Source organism: Medicago truncatula, chromosome 1 (genome assembly GCF_003473485.1).
Source record: "Medicago truncatula cultivar Jemalong A17 chromosome 1, MtrunA17r5.0-ANR, whole genome shotgun sequence".
Taxonomy (NCBI): domain Eukaryota; kingdom Viridiplantae; phylum Streptophyta; class Magnoliopsida; order Fabales; family Fabaceae; genus Medicago; species Medicago truncatula.
Genome location: NC_053042.1, coordinates 16,780,637 through 16,800,882, shown reverse-complemented (window position 1 = coordinate 16,800,882; position 20,246 = coordinate 16,780,637). Strand labels below are relative to the sequence as shown.

Genomic DNA, 20,246 nt, shown 5'->3' with positions numbered 1-20,246 from the left:
GCTAACTTATGTCATAAGGGCACAAGTTAAGGAACCCAAAATGAACAACTTTGCATTGAAAAACATGATAATTTAACTTTTAAGAAGTAGACTGTTCGACTTTTAATACGTATATTTTTATAATGAGTTCCTTAACATGTATCCTTGAAGACACAAGTTAGCATTTGCCTAAAATATATTAAATTGAAAGTAATGAAATTAATATTAATTAAAATGTATAATTGAATAAACTCTCTATGGTAACACTTACCCACTCAACCAAACTATCGTTCATGTAAGTCTTATCTTTATCAATCGGCTTTCGTCCAGTTATTAACTCAAGGAGTATGACTCCATAAGAGAAAACATCTGATTTGTCTGTAAGTTGTCCACTAGAGACATATTCTGGAGCCATATACCTGTAAGCAGCAATTGATAACTCACGACCTTGTGATCCCTCTACATAAAACTTGCTCACTAAATGTATAAGGTTGATTGTGTAGTTCTACATCAATAATAATTTATAAGATTCTTGTCAATACAATGCCACAAAGCTATGTTGTAAAGTGTGTTGGACGTGCAAGCAAGATATGTATATGAAATCAAATTTAAAAGATGTTGCCAATTATAAAATTGTGGTAGATCAATAAAGACAATTTTGATCAATCAGTTGTGCCGGAAGCAATCTACAACATTATGTGGAACGGTTGCATAAAGAGACTAATCAGGAATATTGTTAAAACATGATGCAATTTTTTTATAAAGAGACTAATAAGTTCATAACATATATAGAAGCAAAGGTTCATAATTTATATATATATATATATATATATATATATATATATATATATATATATATATAGCATCCTATATTGGATGAATAACTTGTCTATTATCACATTGGCAGAAAGTTTGGTACCAAGCGATAAAGCAATATTAGTAATATTACAAAACAGGGATCATCCCTAGATAAGTAGTAACAGAGATCATGTTTCACTTCTTTTCAGTCTTGATAACCTTAACCTTCTTCGACGAAGACTGCTTGGCAGGAATGATCTTTTCAGTCTTGATAACCTTAACCCTCTTCAACGTGAATTTATCATCAGACGTATCATTGCTGGTCTTTCCTTGAGACTTATCACTCATTGGGGTGAGCTGGCTCAATGTGACCGGATTGTATTCAGCAGTTGCAGATACATCCTGAAACAAAGGTAAAAAACCACGTCTTAAATATTTATATTTTAAATAGCATGAATCAATATTCTGATTATATCAACTTCACAACTAATCAATACTTACAACAGACATCGTGACCTCTTCCGTAACGGTAAGACCGTCAGGAGTGTTTTCAACATCATCAGCTGACTCAGCATGTAAGTCGTCGATCTCGTGAATTAGACAACAACATTTATGATGTGGTAAGTGTCTCAATAGTTGTTGATATAAGCATATGGATTATAATAATGCAGTTAGACATGTGTATATATGAAAGTAATGACATAAAACTAATTTGAAAAGAAACTTATGGCATACCACAGCTTCGGGGAATTTAGAACTGACCAACTTAGCCAAAACATCTCCTTGTCTATAGCAAACGACAGATATTGTTTTACATTTTGGCTGCCATTTGATCTTAAAAGCCATAGTCTTCCCACCTATGCTATCCATGAGCATTGGATATTCTAGTCGGTTTGTAATACCAGCCTACATGATTAAACATCTCATTTACGTTAATATATGAAACATATAAGGAATTATTTGAATATTTGAGATATATATGAAACTCGTCACAAATATTGTCAAATAAAATATCTTATTGATTAAACCTGAATCATGTTAATTCGAAGTTGGGCAGCAGAAATCCCCAGTAACTGTGTGGATTCACGATCCCAAAAAACAAATGTAGCCTTTGTATCTCCATACAAAACATCCATCTCAAGTTTGTACCTGAAAAGGAACAATATATATGTAATATATAGTGCCATGTTTTATGCATGTTAGAGGACTATTAGTTATAAAGTATGAACTATATTTTACCTCTCAATTGTTTTCTCAGTATTGTGGCCTTTCTCACAAGTGTATGGAGGTTTGTCACCCTTAGCAATCTTACCACACTTGTCGCAAGCCAAGTAGTACCAACCGAATTTAGTTGAATTCACCTTCTCTATTTTTGCAACAGTGACAACATAAGAAATCTGAGAGAAATCAAAATACAAAGTATCAGATGATGTTAGAATAATATATAAGCAAAAAACATTACGAAAAAATATATACCTGTTCAAGCTGCAGAATATCAGATAGTGGCATGATTAACGGATTAGATAGCAAGTCATCATCCGTACTAAATTGCGACCCAGCTGATGATTGTGTACACATAACTTGGCTTTGGGTCATCATCTGATCATTCTTGGGCAAGCTGCACAGTATTATAGATGAATTAGTATTAAATTCAACAAATGTTTGTAGTGTAAGAGATGCATGGGTGCTATTAAAATACTTGCCTTTCCCTGAACGTTTTGATATGGGATATATCAGCATTGATCAGCATTTTCGTAGCACCATACGTGTTAGTAACACTGAGGTATTTACCTGTAATATTGATCATTTGAAAATATCCTCCTCATAAAATATATATGTATATGCAATTTAAATATAACAGTATAAGAGAAATATGTAAAAAAAAAAAAAAAACAACCTTCTTCCTTAATCTTCCCATACTTCAACATCAATATAACTGGGCCACTTTCCTTGTTATCATTGTTAAATTTGTCGAATTTTGCAGCATAGTCCTCCGAAAGAGTGCAGTTTAAAGATATGTCACTAAACACATTTACAAAATATTTAGTGATATCCACAATATATGGTAAGAAACAATGTAGCTTGAACAATATTGTAAATTTCACCTAAGGTCTTTCAAGGTCAAGTTCACTTGCCGTTTCTTAGACACTCCTTGACGATATCCAATTTCATGAACATAGCCTATGACATCTGATGTAAAAAAAGTGTTGTTTACAGCTGGAGTAATACTAAATAAAAGAAGTAAATCAATAAAACACTATAAGTTAATGTACTAACGGTATAATAGATCAGAACGCCATTTCCTATCAACAATTTCAGCAAATGGTTTGAACTTCAAGTCTTTATCAGGGATATCATGAACATTAGGGTCTACAGCAGTTGTTCCACCAGTCCAAATCAACTTGTACTTGTTATCTGATGCTTTGAAGGACAAATCATTGGTCAATACCAGAAAGTTGCTCAGTGTATAAGTTGTATTTTCTTCAATCATTTTGTCGGTTTCAGCCTTGTATTCCGTTGGGATGATGACTTGAACGTCAGTACCCTATGATAATAAAGAAAAACAACGTATTATACCAACATTCATAAAACATAACATCATATCCTTGTAAGCAAGTTACCTTTGCATCCACAATGACCATTTCTGAGTGCTCCCTTCCGTCCTTAACAACTGTCCATTTGTCCCTAACCTTCACAGCCATTTTCCAAAAGTCCTTTTTTACGTTGATGTCTTTTATGAATACAAAAGGTCTAGTTTTGACTTCAAAGGGTGTAGCCATTTCAGCTAATGGAAAGTTCAAACAAATGAGATTAGAACTCGGATATATGGTGAAGCAAATCAACAAACACAGAATAACAAAATTAAAACCATAAATTCAAATGTCATTAAACAATGAACATTAAGTAGAAAGAATAAAAACATCATATCAACAACAAAAAAAATCACATGAACAAACATATATATATATATATATATATATATCAGATATGAATTATGAGACATATAAAATTAGACATAAAATACTAAGAAAATTTTTAGCTTTATAAATGAAGAAGGATTACCAGGTTGTGTTTCAAGATCTATGAGACGAAAATATTGTTAGAGTGAAGAGAAGTATGAAATGTGTATTGTCTTAACCAAATGGATCTGTGTTGTTTTGTGTGATGTAGAGTAGTAGTAGAGCACAGAGAGTTGCAATATTGAGAAGTGTGAAAGTTTGAAAAAAGTGAGCCATTGTACTGTCGATTTGATTGGTCAGGTATATTGTTTTTTATTTATTTTACTGTTGCATTCAGTTCGTCCAGGATTTAAAACGTGACATGTACAATTAGATTGAAAGTATATGAACATTGTGAAGACACCTTTAACCAAACCAATTTGACAATGACCTAATTAAAGTTAGTCATAGGCAATTCTACATATTTAGTTCAATTTTAAGTTTTACAGACACCTTTTACCCTTAATTTGATTGCCTGGCAGAATGGCAGCTTGGGTTATAAACGACTTTTCCACAACATGTTTTTTTCTTATATTAAGAAGGAGAAGGCTAATAATGTGTTTTTAGTTGCTTAACAGCAATCTCGTCACCATTAGGATAAATACCTTTGTTCGTCTCAGATTTTAATCCAGTGCCAAGAGAAGGAGGCAGTTTGTGACCTGAAGGTTTTGATCCGGAGCCGCCAGAGCTGCTTACCAAAGGAGGCGCCGTTAGCGTTGGCAGTGCTGCATGAGGCGGCTGTCGTGATGAAATTGAAGCATGAGTCGACTTTGGCGATGCTACGACAGGCAGCTGTCCTGATTGAATTGGAGCAGGAGACGGTGACTTTGAATCTACATGATCGGAAGCTGGGTGAGCATTATATATGTTGCCATTGTCGTTAAGAAATCAGCATCAAATAAACAATTTATCAGAGTCTGTGTATTGAATGCCAATATTTTTTTATGGATTGAATGCCAATATTTTTAACACTCCCTATTTAATAGGAGATAATAACTTTTTGGTTTAAATATGTCATTAGTCCCTGCACTTTTACCATTTTTTAGCTTTGGTCCCTGCACTTTTTTTTGTTTGGCTTTAGTCCCTGCAGTTTGTAAAAAATTTGTCATTAGTCCTTCTGTTAACTTGAAGTTAAAAAAAAAAAAGTTAAAACTAACTGTGTGCCACGTGGACCAGTTATTTCACGCCATGTGGCACACTAAAAGACAAAATTTTCAGAATTAGAATAAATAAAATAAAACAATTGATTTTTAATAGATTTTATATTACTTATTATTTAATTAGAAATAAAAATTTTAAAAAATAAAAGATATCGAAAAGAAACAAAGAAGAAACGAAACGTAGGAACACATAAGCTCTGATAAAAGGGGGAGAATGGCTTGTATGGTTTCAACTTGAACCAATCTGATTCGTTGCCTTGCCTTACGTTTCAATTTCGATTTCGTCCTCCGTCATCATTTATCAGCTCGCTTTTGCATTCTTGTTTTAGTTTCCATTCACGTTTTCATTGAATTTATGTTCATGATGAGCTGCATTTGTTTTGGAAGCCTTTGCTTTTGTTTTAAGCTAGTTCAAATTGAAACCCATTTTTCCCTTTTTCTCAAAGCTTATGTGTTTCATTTCGTTCCTTCTTTCTATATTTCTTCCCCTTTCATTTCTTTCTTTCTCAAAGCCTTGTTTCATTTCTTTTCTTTCTATATAAAAACTACTTAAAAATCAATGATTTTAATTCATTAATTCTAATTATGATAATTTTGTCTTTTATTGTGCCACGTGGCGTGAAATAACTGGTCCACGTGGCACACCGTTAATTTTAACATTTTTTTTAACTTGAAGTTAACAGAAGGACTAATGACAAAAGTTTTATAAATTGTGGGGACTGAAGCCAAACAAAAAAAAGTGCAAGGACCAAAGCCAAAAAATGGTGAAAGTGCAGGGACCAATGACACATTTAAGCCTAACTTTTTCTATCATATGCAAATTAAATTTACACATGTGAATAGTTTAAAATTGTAACTTTGTATTGAAATTTGTATATTTTATACTAAATAAGCGAAAAGACAGCACTCACGTGTCTGCCTTTTCGTTCTTTTTATTACGTTAACGTTTTTTTTTATTCCTTTCAAGTTAAAACAAATCAAACTAACATTGTCTATTTCAATGACACTAACAATATAACAAAAAATATAATCTAAATTCATTTTTTTTAACAGGCTAAATTCATTTTTCTTAATGACACTAACAACAATCTTTATGGTGTAATTGGAATGAAAAGGTAAGTATGAATATACTCATTTAGTTTGTTACACTTTTTAAATAATAAAGCAAAAAATCAGATATATATATATATATATATATATATATATATATATATACACACACACACACATATACCGTGTTTGTTATATTTTTTTATATTTAAATTTATTCTTATCTATTTGTTGCATGTATTATTTGTAATAAAAATTGAGGCATTTTTGGAAAGAGAAAAAGTCAACTCAAAAGAGCCGAAGAGGTTATTTTCTTTACATATACTAGCAAAAGGCGGACACTCACTTAGATTATTTGATAGATAGATTATTGGATAGATATAGCAAAACTCTGGTAACTCATGGCGAGTCCTGGAATCTCTTGTGATGTATGTTGGAGCTCCAACATAGACCACCATCTATAATAACTAAATAGTAAAGTAATTTTAAATATATTAATTTATATATTATGAAGAGTTTGTCGTCCATTTAAATTTCACACGACTCAAAGGATTAGTCTCTGGAGTTACGCGTCCAGAGGACACCCAATTCATACAAAAACATATTAAATAAAAGTATTTTATTATTAAAAATAATAATTAAGTTAGATTTTTAAATTTACTTTTTTTGTGTTTTGTTTGCTTGTTTTTTCTTTCAGTTTTGTATTAAATTAATTTTATAAATAAATAATTTTTTATTTTATCGAATAAACATGTATTATTATTTGAGGCATTTTTAAAATAAGAAGGAAGAATTCAATTTATCTATAGTTTTAAATGGATGGATCCAAAAAATTTGTTTGATAGATAGATTATTGGATACATATAAATTTAGGGATTAAATTGCTCTAATAGAATCAACATGTGTTGGGACTTGGGAGCTTGTGAATACATCAAACGACAAAACATCCTAGACGTAGTATTCGATCAAGCAATAAAAAGTAGAAAGATATCAAAACAAAAACTAAACACCATTCTCAAAATCAACATTAAAAAGTAAAAAAAAATCGTGAAATAAAATTGAAGATCATACCAAAAAAAATTTAGAAACAAAATCTGAAAAGTTAGAGAAAAAATCTCACTTTGGGATAGTCGACGATTTTGATGTTGTGATCGCTCACGGTCTGATTGCTCACGGGCACAACGTTCTTCATCACGCCTTCTCTTTTTCTTCTTGCAGCAGCAGATGCAGAGAAGGAGCAACACCATAAGAATCACCACTGCCCCGATGGCGATACCAACGATAGCTCCGGTTGAAATACTTGGCAGTGGTGAAGGGCTTTCTTTAGAGCTTGGTGGGGTCTGGGAAGGTAGAGTTGTTGCAGGTGGTAGATCCCCCGGAGTTATAATTAATGGCACCGTTGAGGTGGCGTTTATTGTCGGGCCAGTCGACATTGCAGAAAATTATATTTAAAAAAAATTAATTTAGATGAAAAATGTTAACGGGGGTTGATGAAAATGAAGATTAAAGATAACCCAATTGAAGAATTTGAAGTGGGTATGTGAGATTTTGTTGTAAATGTGTTTCTCTCTTGAAAAAAGATTGAAACTTCAAGAGAGAGAGAGAGTTTGAAGAGTTTAAGGTGTGGAATGTGTCTTAAAAATATGTTTTTGCTGTGCGTTATTCTTCCTTCTGTGTTGTGTGTGAAGTGTGAATAAGGACGACCTAACTTGGGTTTGAATACATTTTTAAACGACCTACAAAAGCACGCTTGGGAGAGAAGTCACTCACCAACACTGCAGATAAATAAATATGTCACTACTGACCAACACTATAAATAAATAAATATATATCCAAGACTTCCTGTAGTAGTTTCCAGCCTTATATTCTTTCCAATAAGTTTCTATCTACCAAAAGCAAAATGTTTTCCTTACTTTTAATCATTGGCTGCGTTTGATTTCTAAAAAATGAAGGACATGACAGAACAGTTCTAGTTGTTCAGTGTTTGATTTGTAAAACTGTTTCAGGTACAGGACAAACTAGAGGCAAGGGACAGGACAAAAACTCATATTTTTGTCCCTCACCAAACCACATCACAACTTTTTGTCCCACGTACAAGTTGTCTAAAATACCAAAATAGCATTTTGTCCCTCAAAAATCGTATAAAACAAAAAATTACTCAATGCCATAAAAAATTTGTCCTGTGCTGTTCTGCCTTGTATTGTACTGTTCTATCTTGTACTGTTCTGTCCAATACTTGCTGTTTTGCAAACCAAACACACCCATTATTATTATATTCGGTTCCTTAACTTTTGATTTTAGGGCAATCATCAGCATTTTCTATTTTTTCTAAATAAAAATTACACATAGATATACAAGTATAACTACTTGTATTTTAAAACTCAACAACAATCTTAGCTGAAGGTATGAAAGTTGTCACATTGATAACATTCTCTTCCTTTTCCTTTGATAGCCAGCCACACCACATGGTGTGGTTATCAAACTGTCAATTATTATATTTGTTCCCAACCTTTCTAATAATTTGTACCACAACGTTCGTCTGATTTTAACGCTGTGGATCAAATATACCATGCTTAACCATTCATATATATATATATATATATATATATATATATATGGGGAGGGATATTTTGACTCTAAGAGTAACTCTAAAGAGTTACTCCAAATTTCCATCCTTGAATTTATTTTAATCCAATGGACTACGTTTAAGTCTTATTAATAATCATGTACTTCACCATTTGATCATTCTATAATAATATTTAGGTTTCCTTTTTCATACTCAATCAACATTTATGTTTCATTCTTTAAAAGAAAAAATTTATGTTTTAAAAAGACCAATGCTTGTAAGTTAGCAAGTTAGCAAGCCTACTCCCACTTATATTTTATTAAAAAGTTCATTGTATCTTTAATAAACATCACTCTAATAAGGGGATACTACTGTAATTTGCTTTTTCTAATAATTTTTTTGGTCGAAACTGTTTTTTTTAACGTGCTTCTTTATTGTTGCTGGCATTTTTTTTTGTTGCCGTTGTTGTTTTAAGAAGGAAAAAACTGGAGTATGTCGTAGAAATATCTTTCATACCATTCCGGTGCTTTAACTAGTACTTTGTTATACATTTTTATTTTAATTTTATGAACCACTTTGGTATAAAACTCTTTGCATATGCATTTTTCGTTTATGAATTTGCACTGCAGATCGTATAATAAAGACATATGTTTATCCACATAAAAAATTTACATTTTTTTTGTTGGAAAAATGATGCTGAGAAACATGGCATCCATGAAAATAGAAAGAAAAAGCTTACAAAGTTATTGTATTGATTATAGGGAAAATGATACAAAAATGAAAGAGATGTACAAATGAGTCAACTTGTGACTTATACAGTGACTAAACTAGTACCCTAACTAACTCTAAAATGAGTATAACTATCTATATGACTATATTTCAACTGCCTCCATCAAACTCAAGGTAAGATAACTATTAACTTGAGTTTGAATTACAAAAGCTAACATCAACCAGAGAAAAAAATGTGACCAGTACAAATCTTCAAACTGATGAGTCAATAATTCGTGTTTTTAATATATTATTTGAGTCAGATTTATTTAGATTTTATTTGTTTTTATTTCATTTTTAGAACTATTTTACTTCAATTGCAAGTTATTTAATTTTAGGAACAAATATTTTAAAGATTGAGTCTTGGAGCAAAAGAAATGAGGTTTGGAGCTGATTTGGGCCAAAAATATGAAGATCTTGTGCAAAAAGTTTGAATATCTTTCACCAAGATAGAAGCTTGGCGCGCACCCATATTACCTTTTGCTGCTTTTGCTTCTTCGACAAGCTTCCTGTTTGAGTTTATTTCTGACCTAAAGCCCACAGTTTCTTGTGTAACACTCTAGTGATTTATTTCGTAGGGCTTAAGTCAATGTTAGACTATAAATAGAGCAGCCATCAACCTTGTATAATCGTCTTTTGTTCTTTGAAATTATAAGTGACAATTGTTTCTTTGAATAAAAGTTCTCCTTTTTATTTATTTATTTTCTTTCATGTTCTTCTTCTCTTCTATGTCTACAATGAACATGAGTGAGCAGACTTCTTTCTCTTGGGATTGTTGGATGAGTCTAATGACATAATCCCTATCAAACCAAGCCTCGAACCCTAATTTTATGTAAATCTATTTTCTAATCTATTTCACCGTTTTTATAATGAATTAACAAGTATCAAATCAATAAAACGAAATTTGAGGGTTAGTACTTGTTAATTCATAATCACAAATATCAAGCGAAGTATCGAAAGATGAAGTTTTGATATTGGAACAAGTGAAATTAGACAAGGATTGTGAAACATGATAATAGTCTAGCAAACCTTGAGACAATAAAGTTGCGTGCTTCAAGGATTTCAATAGCAATCAACCATAAGAATAGGTGTGATTGCTAGAGAAACACACTCACTGAGACCGAAAGGAAATGTGATAGGCTAAAGAGAAACTTGTCTTTAGAAATAGGTCCAACATAAGGTTCTAGATTTAGAGTTTGGTTTGTGAAGGATTTGTTGCCATGACGAACCAATAATCCCAAGGCGCTTTTATTATTATTATTTTCTCAAAACAAAAATCAACTTTTTAACTTTGAACTTTCAATCTAATCATTGTTAAAAGTAAATCGAATTCATAACTCCATGTCGGAACGATATCTTTTATTACTACATCTTGGAATCATGATTTGAGGCCGGACGACTATGACCCTGCTACCTTTTGGGACCGTATCACCAGGATAGAGCAATATAATGCATATCCCAATAAGGCTAGTAATATTCACAATCCTTGCTTAGGTATCTTGTAAGGGTTATGGCTTGCACCATCTGGGGTAGGAAAGAGTTAGGACCAACTAGGACAGATGAGCTCTTTATGCTTTGGGCTATGCTTAATGATCATCCTGTGAACACTTTCTTTTACATGCTTGATTATCTTTCTTCTGTTGGTAAGAGGTCTGATAGAAAGGGTGAGATAGTGGTAGGTGGTATCATCACTTTTATTGCTAGGAAGTTTGGTGTGGGTGAGGAAAACATGATAAATCAAATTGAGGGCAACAATAGGCTTGATATAGACACCCTCATCACTATGACCTTTATTAAGCCTCATTCGCCTTATAATATGACCTATGAGCTTAAGCTCAATTTGCCTGGATGTTTGTTTATTCTTCATAACCCACCTCGAACTGACACCGGGGTGGAAGAAAATTTGCTTTATTTTGGTTTAAACCAGGTACAAGGAGGCCATGGCAATGATGGTGATGAAGAGGAGGAGGAAGGTGCACACTTGCATCTGGAGCACCATGAACAAGAAGCCGGTGAGGATGACAATGATCGATGGGCATGGATGCAAACCGAAATCCAAAGGATAAGCACCAAGCAACAAAGTATTGGGGGGGGGGGGGGGGGGGGGGGGTGTCAATAAGGTGTCTTATCTTGTTTGGTTAAGTATCATAGTGTTTCCAAACTCCCTTGGATTTTATTTTTTGTTTGTTTTGTTTTGTTGCGAAAGACATGTCGCAACTTGTTTTTATTGTGAAAATGTGACAGAAATTGTTTGTTAAGTTTCTTCCTTATGGTTGTTCTTTGTACATGAAAATGATTTCTTGTGTTTTAAGTGCTTCTGCTATACCCACACCATGTTTTATTGTGAAAATTCTATTTGAGAAAAACACATAGTTGCAGTCCTTGAGTAATTATGTAGGTAGGTATTTTAAGGAGCACGTTCTAACTTTAATGGTCAATTGACCCTTAAAAGTCTTTAGAGTAAAAGTAGTATAAGTATGTGTGGGGAGAAAAGACTTGAAAAATAATAATTAGTGACCGTAAAGAAACCGGTAATGGTTGGTCACAAAGACATTAAAATGATCAAATGCCTAAATAGGTTGATTGTTAAGAGGGTCGGAAGCAAACATATCTATAAGGGTACATCATTGACTCTGGGGCCAGAAGCTGCACTAGCTGACTTCCCACGTGAAGATGTTGTCATCCTGAAAACCAAAAATAGCTTCTGTAATTCCTTCTTGCTCAAAAATGTCAAAATGATCAAATGATCAAATAATTCCCATCTCTCTTATATGAAATGAAGAAATGACTTTTCTTGGTTGGTTTAGTGTTGAGGTTAGAACCTGTTTCCTCATAATATCTCTTACACAGGGGCAAGAAAAGGGTTGGACTACACACACACACACACACACTCACTTGAGACTTGTTGTTGGGTTGAATCGGTTCACGAGAGATGCTTGAAGTTGTGATTAGTGTACTTTAAGAACAAAGCCTTGGAGGAGACAAAGTTTTTAATTATGTTATCATATGTTAAGTCTTGTTTATGCTGCTAATGTTTATTCCTTTTGCTTGAGGACAAGCAAAGATTCAAGTATGGGGGAGTTTGTGAGTCAATAATTAGTGTTTTTAATATATTATTTGAGTTAGTTTTATTTAGATTTTATTTGTTTTTATTTCCTTTTTAGAACTATTTTACTTCAATTGCAAATTATTTAATTTCAGGAAAAAATATTTCAAAGATTGAGTCTTGGAGCAAAAGAAATGAGATTTGGAGCTGATTTGTGCCAAAAATATGAAGATCTTGTGCAAAAATATCTTGTGCAAAAAGTTTGAAGATCTTTAGAGATTTTATGAGGTGTTGTGACTTATTTTATTGTTTAATAAAATAAGATTTGAAAATAAAATAAATATTGAGATGAGGGGCTGTTTTGTGAATTTAGAGAGTTTTGTGGGAAAAGAGGAATAAGATAGAATAGATAGAGGATATATAAATAGGAGAGAATTAGGTTAGAATTGTTTTTACGTACAATCACTTTTTGGAGAAAAGGGAGAACAAGAGAAGAGAATAACCAAGAGAGGTTGTCCAATCGATTCCTTAAGGTAAGGGTGGGACTAGCATTCAATTCTATTAAGTCTGTAATTCATATGGTTGTATTTAACATGTTGTAGGATTAGTTTTTGAGGATTTGAGAATTAGGGTTAAAGTGAGGAATTGATGATTAATGGATGAAAAGTTGTTAGATTGATGTAGAAACTGTGTACAGACCTTAGATAATCCATAAGGTGATTACATAAATCAATTTTGGGATTAAAACCATGTGATTAGGTGAATTTTCGTAAAAACTGCAATTCTGCCCGAGCCTATATTCATCGCTCGCCCTCTCGAGCAGCATGCCTCGCCTCGCGAGTACCCAGAAGTGGTTCGCCATAGCGAGTTGACCAGTAAGTCAACCTTGATTTTGAGAATTAATCCTTTCGTCGAGTTTTAGATGGTTTTGAGTGCCTGGACATGTATAAGAATGATTAGGAAAGTTTTTAGAATGAAATTGAACACAGGGAAATTAAAAATGGGATTTTTGGGTGAAAAATGTCAACTTCCCGAGAGTACCCAGTTTTGGTTCGCCAAGGTGAACAACCAACTTTTGTGAACTCGCCATAGGGAGTAGAGGCTCTCGCCTCGCGAGTCCCTGAGTGACAGACTGCCTTGTTAGGGTTTTAGCGATTCTTGGCGTACGAGTTGATGTGAGTTGATCATGAGGGTAAGAAACTAAGTTGTTTATATTTCTATTGTTGTTTAGAATGTCTGATAAGATGATTTATGTTGTTAAGAATGTGATATATATTTGTATATGCATTGATGTGAATTATACAATATGTTTAAATGTTGATGTTGATTATCATTTGATATTGTTATATCATGAGTTGTTTTATGTGATGTCTATGCTGCTGTTTATTATTGATTAAGTTGCATGAGTCGGTCTAAGATGTAAGATGTTGATCCAAATTATTGGAATCATAAGATGTCGATGTTTCTAAGTTGTAAGATGTTGAGTCCATGCATACTCATTTATGTTGAGGGCTTGATGCCTTTTGAGTTTTTACTCTACCGTTGAGGGCTTGATGCCCTGTGAGCTTTAGCTCTCCCTGTGAGTATATTAATACTCTTATGTTGAGGGATTGATGCCCTGGATTGGTACCACATGCATGATTAAGATGATAGAGTTGCATAGTCAAGTCAAAGTTGCATTGTCGAGTCAAGTTATTAAGTTGATTATGATGTTGAATTATGATGTTGATTATGATGATGATTATGATGTTACATGACTATTGTTATGGTGTATTGATGAGGTATATCTTGTTAAATATAATTGTTGAATTATATGCTTAATATTATTGTTTGTGAATCTCACCCCTTCTGCTTGGAAATGTTGCTCTTCGAATGGGTAACTTGCAGGTAACCAAGATTAGTCGCGGTCGTGAGTGGACTCTCTCACAATTGTGTCTTTAGGTGCTCTGATACGTAACGGGATGAGAACTTGTTATTGCTTTTCTATTCCTTACGTATTGTTTTTATGAAAATTTATGATTAAGTTGTTGGATTTAAACTACGAGATGTTTTATGATTACTTATGAGATATTATGATGAGGCCTTCGTGCCAAATACTGTTTTTAGTTGTTGAAATAATTCCGCTGCGAAGTTTGAAAGGATTTGCCATTGAATTTTGAAGAATAAATAGTTATTTATTCAGTTCATGATTTTAAGAAAAAGAATGTGACATTCTGTTTATGTGAATACTCTGATTTGTTTATGAAATTTTTATGTTAAGAAAACGGGGTGTTACAATTGGTATCGGAGCACGTCGGTCCGTTCGGCCAAGTAGTTGAGTCGAGTTGTGTCGAGTAACAGTTGTAATACTGTCTTAAGTTGTTCGATTGTTGTTTGTTGTGTGGAGGACTAAGAATGACTGGAAGAAACGACGCTGTGATTGCTGCTGCATTGGAAGTTGTGGCTCAAGCTGTGGGACATCAGCCTAATGCTAATGTTGGTGCAAATGCTGAGGTTTGAATGTTGGAGACTTTTATGAGGAATCATCCGCCTACTTTCAAAGGGAGGTATGACCCTGATGGAGCTCAGACGTGGCTTAAAGAGATTGAGAGAGTTTTTCGTGTGATGCAATGCACTGAGGTTCAGAAGGTGCGATTTGGTACGCATATGCTAGCTGAGGAGGTTGATGATTGGTGGGTGAGTCTACTACCTACCTTAGAGCAAGATGGTGCAGTTGTTACTTGGGCTGTGTTTAGGAGAGAGTTCCTAGACAGATACTTTCCGGAGGATTTTCGCGGGAAGAAAGAGATTGAGTTCCTTGAGCTGAAACAAGGGAACATGTCGATGACTGAGTATGCTGCTAAGTTTGTGGAGTTGGCTAAATTTTATCCACACTATACTGTTGAGACTGCTGAGTTTTCCAAGTGTATCAAATTCGAGAATGGCTTGTGTCCTGATATGAAGAGGGCAATTGGTTACTAGAAGATCCGTAATTTTTCTGAGCTGGTGAGCAGATGCAGGATTTATGAGGAGGATACTAAGGCTCATTACAAGGTTGTGAATGAGCGGAAAGGCAAGGGTCAACAGAGTCGTCCTAAGCCTTACAGTGCCTCTGCTGATAAGGGCAAACAGAGAGTTAATGATGAGAGGAGGCCGAGAAAGAAAGATGTTGTTGCTGAGATTGTTTGCTATGCTTGTGGTGAGAAAGGCCACAAAAGTAATGTTTGTACTGGAGATGTGAAATGGTGTTTCCGTTGTGGTAAGAAAGGACATACGCTTCCAGAGTGTAAGCATGATGATATTGTGTGTTTCAATTGCAATGAAGAGGGTCACATTGTTTCGCAATGTAAGAAGCCAAAGAAGGCTCAGACTACTGGTAGAGTGTTTGCTTTGACTGGTACGCAAACAGAGAACGAGGATCGTTTGATCAGAGGTACATGTTACTTTGATGGTACTCCTTTAATTGCTATTATTGATATTGGTGCTACGCATTGTTTTATTGCTATTGATTGTGCTTCTAAGTTGGGTCATGCTATGTCAAATATGAATGGAGAGATGGTTGTCGAAACTCCAGCTAAGGGTTCGGTGACTACTTCTCTTGTTTGTTTAAGATGTCCTTTGTCTATGTTTGGTCGTGATTTTGAGATTGATTTGGTTTGTTTACCTTTGAGCGGAATGGATGTAATCCTGGGTATGAATTGGTTAGAGTACAACCATGTTCATATTAATTGTTTTAGCAAGTCAGTGTATTTCTCTTCTGCTGAGGAAGAGAGTGGAGCAAAGTTTTTGTCTACTAAGCAGCTGAAGCAATTAGAACGTGATGGAATTTAGATGTTTTCTTTGATGGCATCTTTATCTATTGAGAATCAAGCAGTGATTGATAAGTTACAAGTGGTATGCGATTTTCCTGAAGTTTTTCCTGATGAAATTCCTGATGTGCCTCTATAGAGAGAAGTTGATTTCCGATTGATCTTGTTCCGAGAACGAAGCCTGTGTCTATGACACCTTATCGTATGTCAGCTTCTGAGTTGGCTAAGTTGAAGAAACAGTTAGAGGATTTGCTTGATAAGAAGTTTGTGAGACCAAGTGTTTCTCCTTGGGGAGCGCCGATATTGTTAGTTAAAAAGAAAGATGGTAGTATGAAATTGTGTATTGATTACCGACAGTTGAATAAAGTAACGATAAAGAATAGGTATCCACTTCCAAGAATTGATGATTTGATGGATCAGTTAGTGGGTGCACGCGTGTTCAACAAGATTGATTTGAGATCAGGTTATCACTAGATTAAAGTGAAAGATGAGGATATGCAGAAGACGGCTTTTAGAACGCGTTATGGACATTATGAATATAAAGTGATGCCTTTCGGTGTTACAAATGCGCCTGGTGTGTTCATGGAGTACATGAATCGAATTTTTCATGTGTTTTTGGATCGTTTCGTGGTTGTGTTTATTGATGACATTTTGATATACTTCAAGTCCGAAGAAGAAGCTATATGCTAAATTGTCAAAGTGTGAATTCTGGTTGAAAGAGGTTAGTTTTCTTGGCCATGTTATTTCTGGTAATAGTATTGCAGTTGATCTGTCTAAAGTTGATGCGGTATCACAATGGGAGACTCCTAAGTCGGTTACAGAAATTAGAAGCTTTTTGGGTTTAGCAGGTTATTACCGCATATTTATAGAAGGATTTTCTAAGTTAGCACTTCCGCTAACACAGTTGACTTGTAAAGGTAAAGCTTTTGTGTGGGATGTTCAGTGTGAGAACAGCTTTAGTGAATTGAAGAAGCGTTTGACAACGGCTCCAGTTTTGATTTTGCCGAAGTCTGATGAACCTTTTGTTGTGTATTGTGATGCGTCCAAGTTGGGCTTAGGTGGTGTGCTTATGCAAGATGGTAAAGTGGTTGCTTATGCATCAAGACAATTGAGAATTCATGAACGAAATTATCCTACTCATGATCTTGTATTAGCTGCAGTTGTATTTGTGCTCAAGATTGGGAGACATTACTTGTATGGTTCGAGATTTGAGGTGTTAAGTGATCACAAGAGTTTGAAGTGTAACACCCCGTTTTCCCAACGTGAAAATTTCATTTATTTAATCAGAGTAATTCACCTAAACGGAATGTCACATTCTTTTCTTAAAATCATAAACTGTATAAATAACTATTTATCCTTTAAAATTCAATAACTAAAAAGTCTATAATACTTCGCAGCGGAAATTATTCAATAATCAAAACAGTCTTTGGCACTAAAGCCTCTTTACAATTATGTCATAAAAATCCATTCTAAAAACATAGTCATAACTCTTCAGAAACAATACGTAAGGAATAGAAAGCAATAACCAATTCCCATCCCGTTACGTATCAGAGCACCTAAAGACACTTGAGCCACCACTCCAACTAATCATTAATACCTGCAAGTTACTCATACGAAGAGCAACATTTTCAAGCAGAAGGGGTGAGATTTCACAAAACAATAATATCAAGCATATAATTCAATAATTATATTTAACAACACAAATAACTTCATCTATTAGTAATAATAATTCTTCATTTAATAATTCTTAATAACTCAACCAACTTCTAATTATCATTTAACACATTTTAACCAAATCGTAACAAACATAGATCATCACATCATAGTCATAGTTCATATATAGCATAACAACATCTTAATCATAATTCATATACAACATAACAACATCATTAATTCATAATAATAATTATTCATCAAACATCTCATTATCAATTCATTAATAAAAGACAACTTATCAATTTAACATAAACATCATCAAGTACACTTAACAACTCATAGATATCATCATGTAATCATCATCACTAATAACTTTAAAACAACACAATATAATCATCTCTTATTAATAGTAATAATTATCTACATCATAACATAAACATCTTCTTATAATAATATAACAACAACGTAACATGATATTCACTTAATAATAATAATAATTATATATACATCATCTCGTCATAATATAATAATATAACAACAACATATTCATCTTCTTGTATTAATATAACAACAACGTATTCATCATCTTATGAAAATATAATCAACACATACTAACACCAAAATCAACATCATAAATCTTCAACATAAACATCTTAAACAATATCATCTTAAACATCATGGCATCTTTGATAAACAATTACCAAGTAATCACAACATTTGATCATCATCAATAACATAACATAATATTCACTTAATAATATTAATCATATATAGAACAACATATTCATCACTTAATAGTAACAATTATACACAACATCATAACAACTTAACAATATCATAATCATTATTTTAAACAACATAGCAACGTAACAATATCAAAATCAATATCTTAAACAACGTAGCAACATAACAGTATCATAATCAACATGTTAAACAACATAGCAACATAACAATATCATAATCAACATGTTAAACAACATAGCAATATTTTAGTCAACATCGTATAATCTTCGTAGGTACTTCTTTAACAACACATGGGTAGAACACAACTCGACAAACTCATGGATGATAATTCATCGACAACTTAACAACTCATGGATGATAATTCATCAACAACGACCTTGACTCGACATATGCGACAATGCAACTTAGACACTTATATGCATGTGGTACCAATCGTCATCATAAGTATTAATATACTTTTATCGTGCGGAGGACAAAGCTCCTAAAACGTGCGGAGGACAAAGCTCCTAATCGTGGTGAGGACAAAGCTCAATGAAATGCTATGCATGGACTCTTAACAACAAAACACCGTAATCATCGTAATCAACATATCATCATGCATCCAATAATTTGGAGCTAAACGTCATCATTTCATAATATATATAGACATCATGCACTTAGTTAAATAACAGCAGTAGCACAGTCAAATCACACAACAATATAGAGATATCAATATATCAATTGCAATTCACAACATAACAATATTAATGTGAAGCATCAACAACTTAAACATCAAACATCTTCCACATAAGGCATATAAATATTTCACATAACCAACAACAACAACATAGGCGACACATAAACATCTCAGGATATAACAATATCAAATGATAATCAACAACAACTCATGTAACTTAGTTAAATAACAATAGCAGCATAATCAGATTATATCAACAGCTTAATACCAATTCATTTTCAACAACTTCCTGATCATTCAATAATAATTCAAGTAATGCAATCAATCAATAAATCACATTATAAACACTTAGCATTTCAATATAGCTTCACAATTCACAATCATTATCTTTAATAGGTCACACTATGTACCTAAAGTTCATTTCTAACCAATCCAAGCAACTCAAGTCTCACAATGCACTAAAAACACTCAATTCTGGAAGTGCTCGCGAGGCGAGAGCATCTGCTCGCCGTGGCGAGTACAAGCCAACTTTCCAACTAAGGTTGTTCTAGGTTCAATCTCGTTCTAAATCATTCTCTAATCAATAGTAGGCACCTAAAGGTACTCAAAGGCATCTAAGGTTCAACTCAAAAGGTCGAAACACAAAATCTAACATGCTCTCTGCCTTAGCTCGCTATGGCGAGTAAGGTTGCTCGCAATGGCGAGCAATACCAAAACACTCGCGAGGCGAAGGGGAAGGCTCGCGTGGCGAGCGATGAAGATCATCACTCGCGAGGCGAGTATCATAGCTCGCTGTGGCGAGCGATGAATCTAGGCTCGGACATGATGCACTTTCTACACGAAAATCATCATCTAACAAGGTTCTAAGCCTAATTTCAATTCCAGAATTCATCTAAATCATTATCTAAGGTCTAAGGATAGTTTCTACATCTTTTTAACAAGTTTCCACCGTTTAATCATCAATTCTATCAATTTGACCTAATTTCCGATTCTTCTTAAACTCATCCTAATTCATG

The 20,246-nt window shown here is 33.7% G+C and overlaps 1 protein-coding gene across 3 annotated transcripts; it reads right to left on the bottom strand.

Annotated features, from left to right (window-relative positions):
- Positions 1–818: 818 nt before the first annotated feature.
- On the bottom strand, positions 819–7,752 carry LOC11428572 (uncharacterized). Of its 3 annotated transcripts, none has more exons than XM_024774921.2 (14): positions 7,107–7,752; positions 4,813–4,860; positions 4,382–4,609; positions 3,399–3,562; positions 3,055–3,322; positions 2,883–2,967; positions 2,675–2,799; positions 2,481–2,568; positions 2,254–2,395; positions 2,017–2,174; positions 1,806–1,926; positions 1,513–1,683; positions 1,279–1,365; positions 819–1,179 (listed from the first exon to the last, which is right to left on the bottom strand). In XM_024774921.2, exons 1-14 carry the CDS (start codon positions 7,417–7,419, stop codon positions 973–975), a joined length of 2,205 nt encoding a protein of 734 aa, XP_024630689.2. In that variant the 5' UTR covers positions 7,420–7,752; the 3' UTR covers positions 819–972. The 3 variants fall into 3 exon arrangements, with proteins under 3 accessions (XP_024630689.2, XP_039690535.1, XP_024630685.2); XM_039834601.1 differs by having other exon boundaries at positions 4,436–4,609; XM_024774917.2 differs by lacking the exons at positions 4,382–4,609; positions 4,813–4,860.
- Between the last annotated feature and the right edge of the window lie 12,494 nt (positions 7,753–20,246).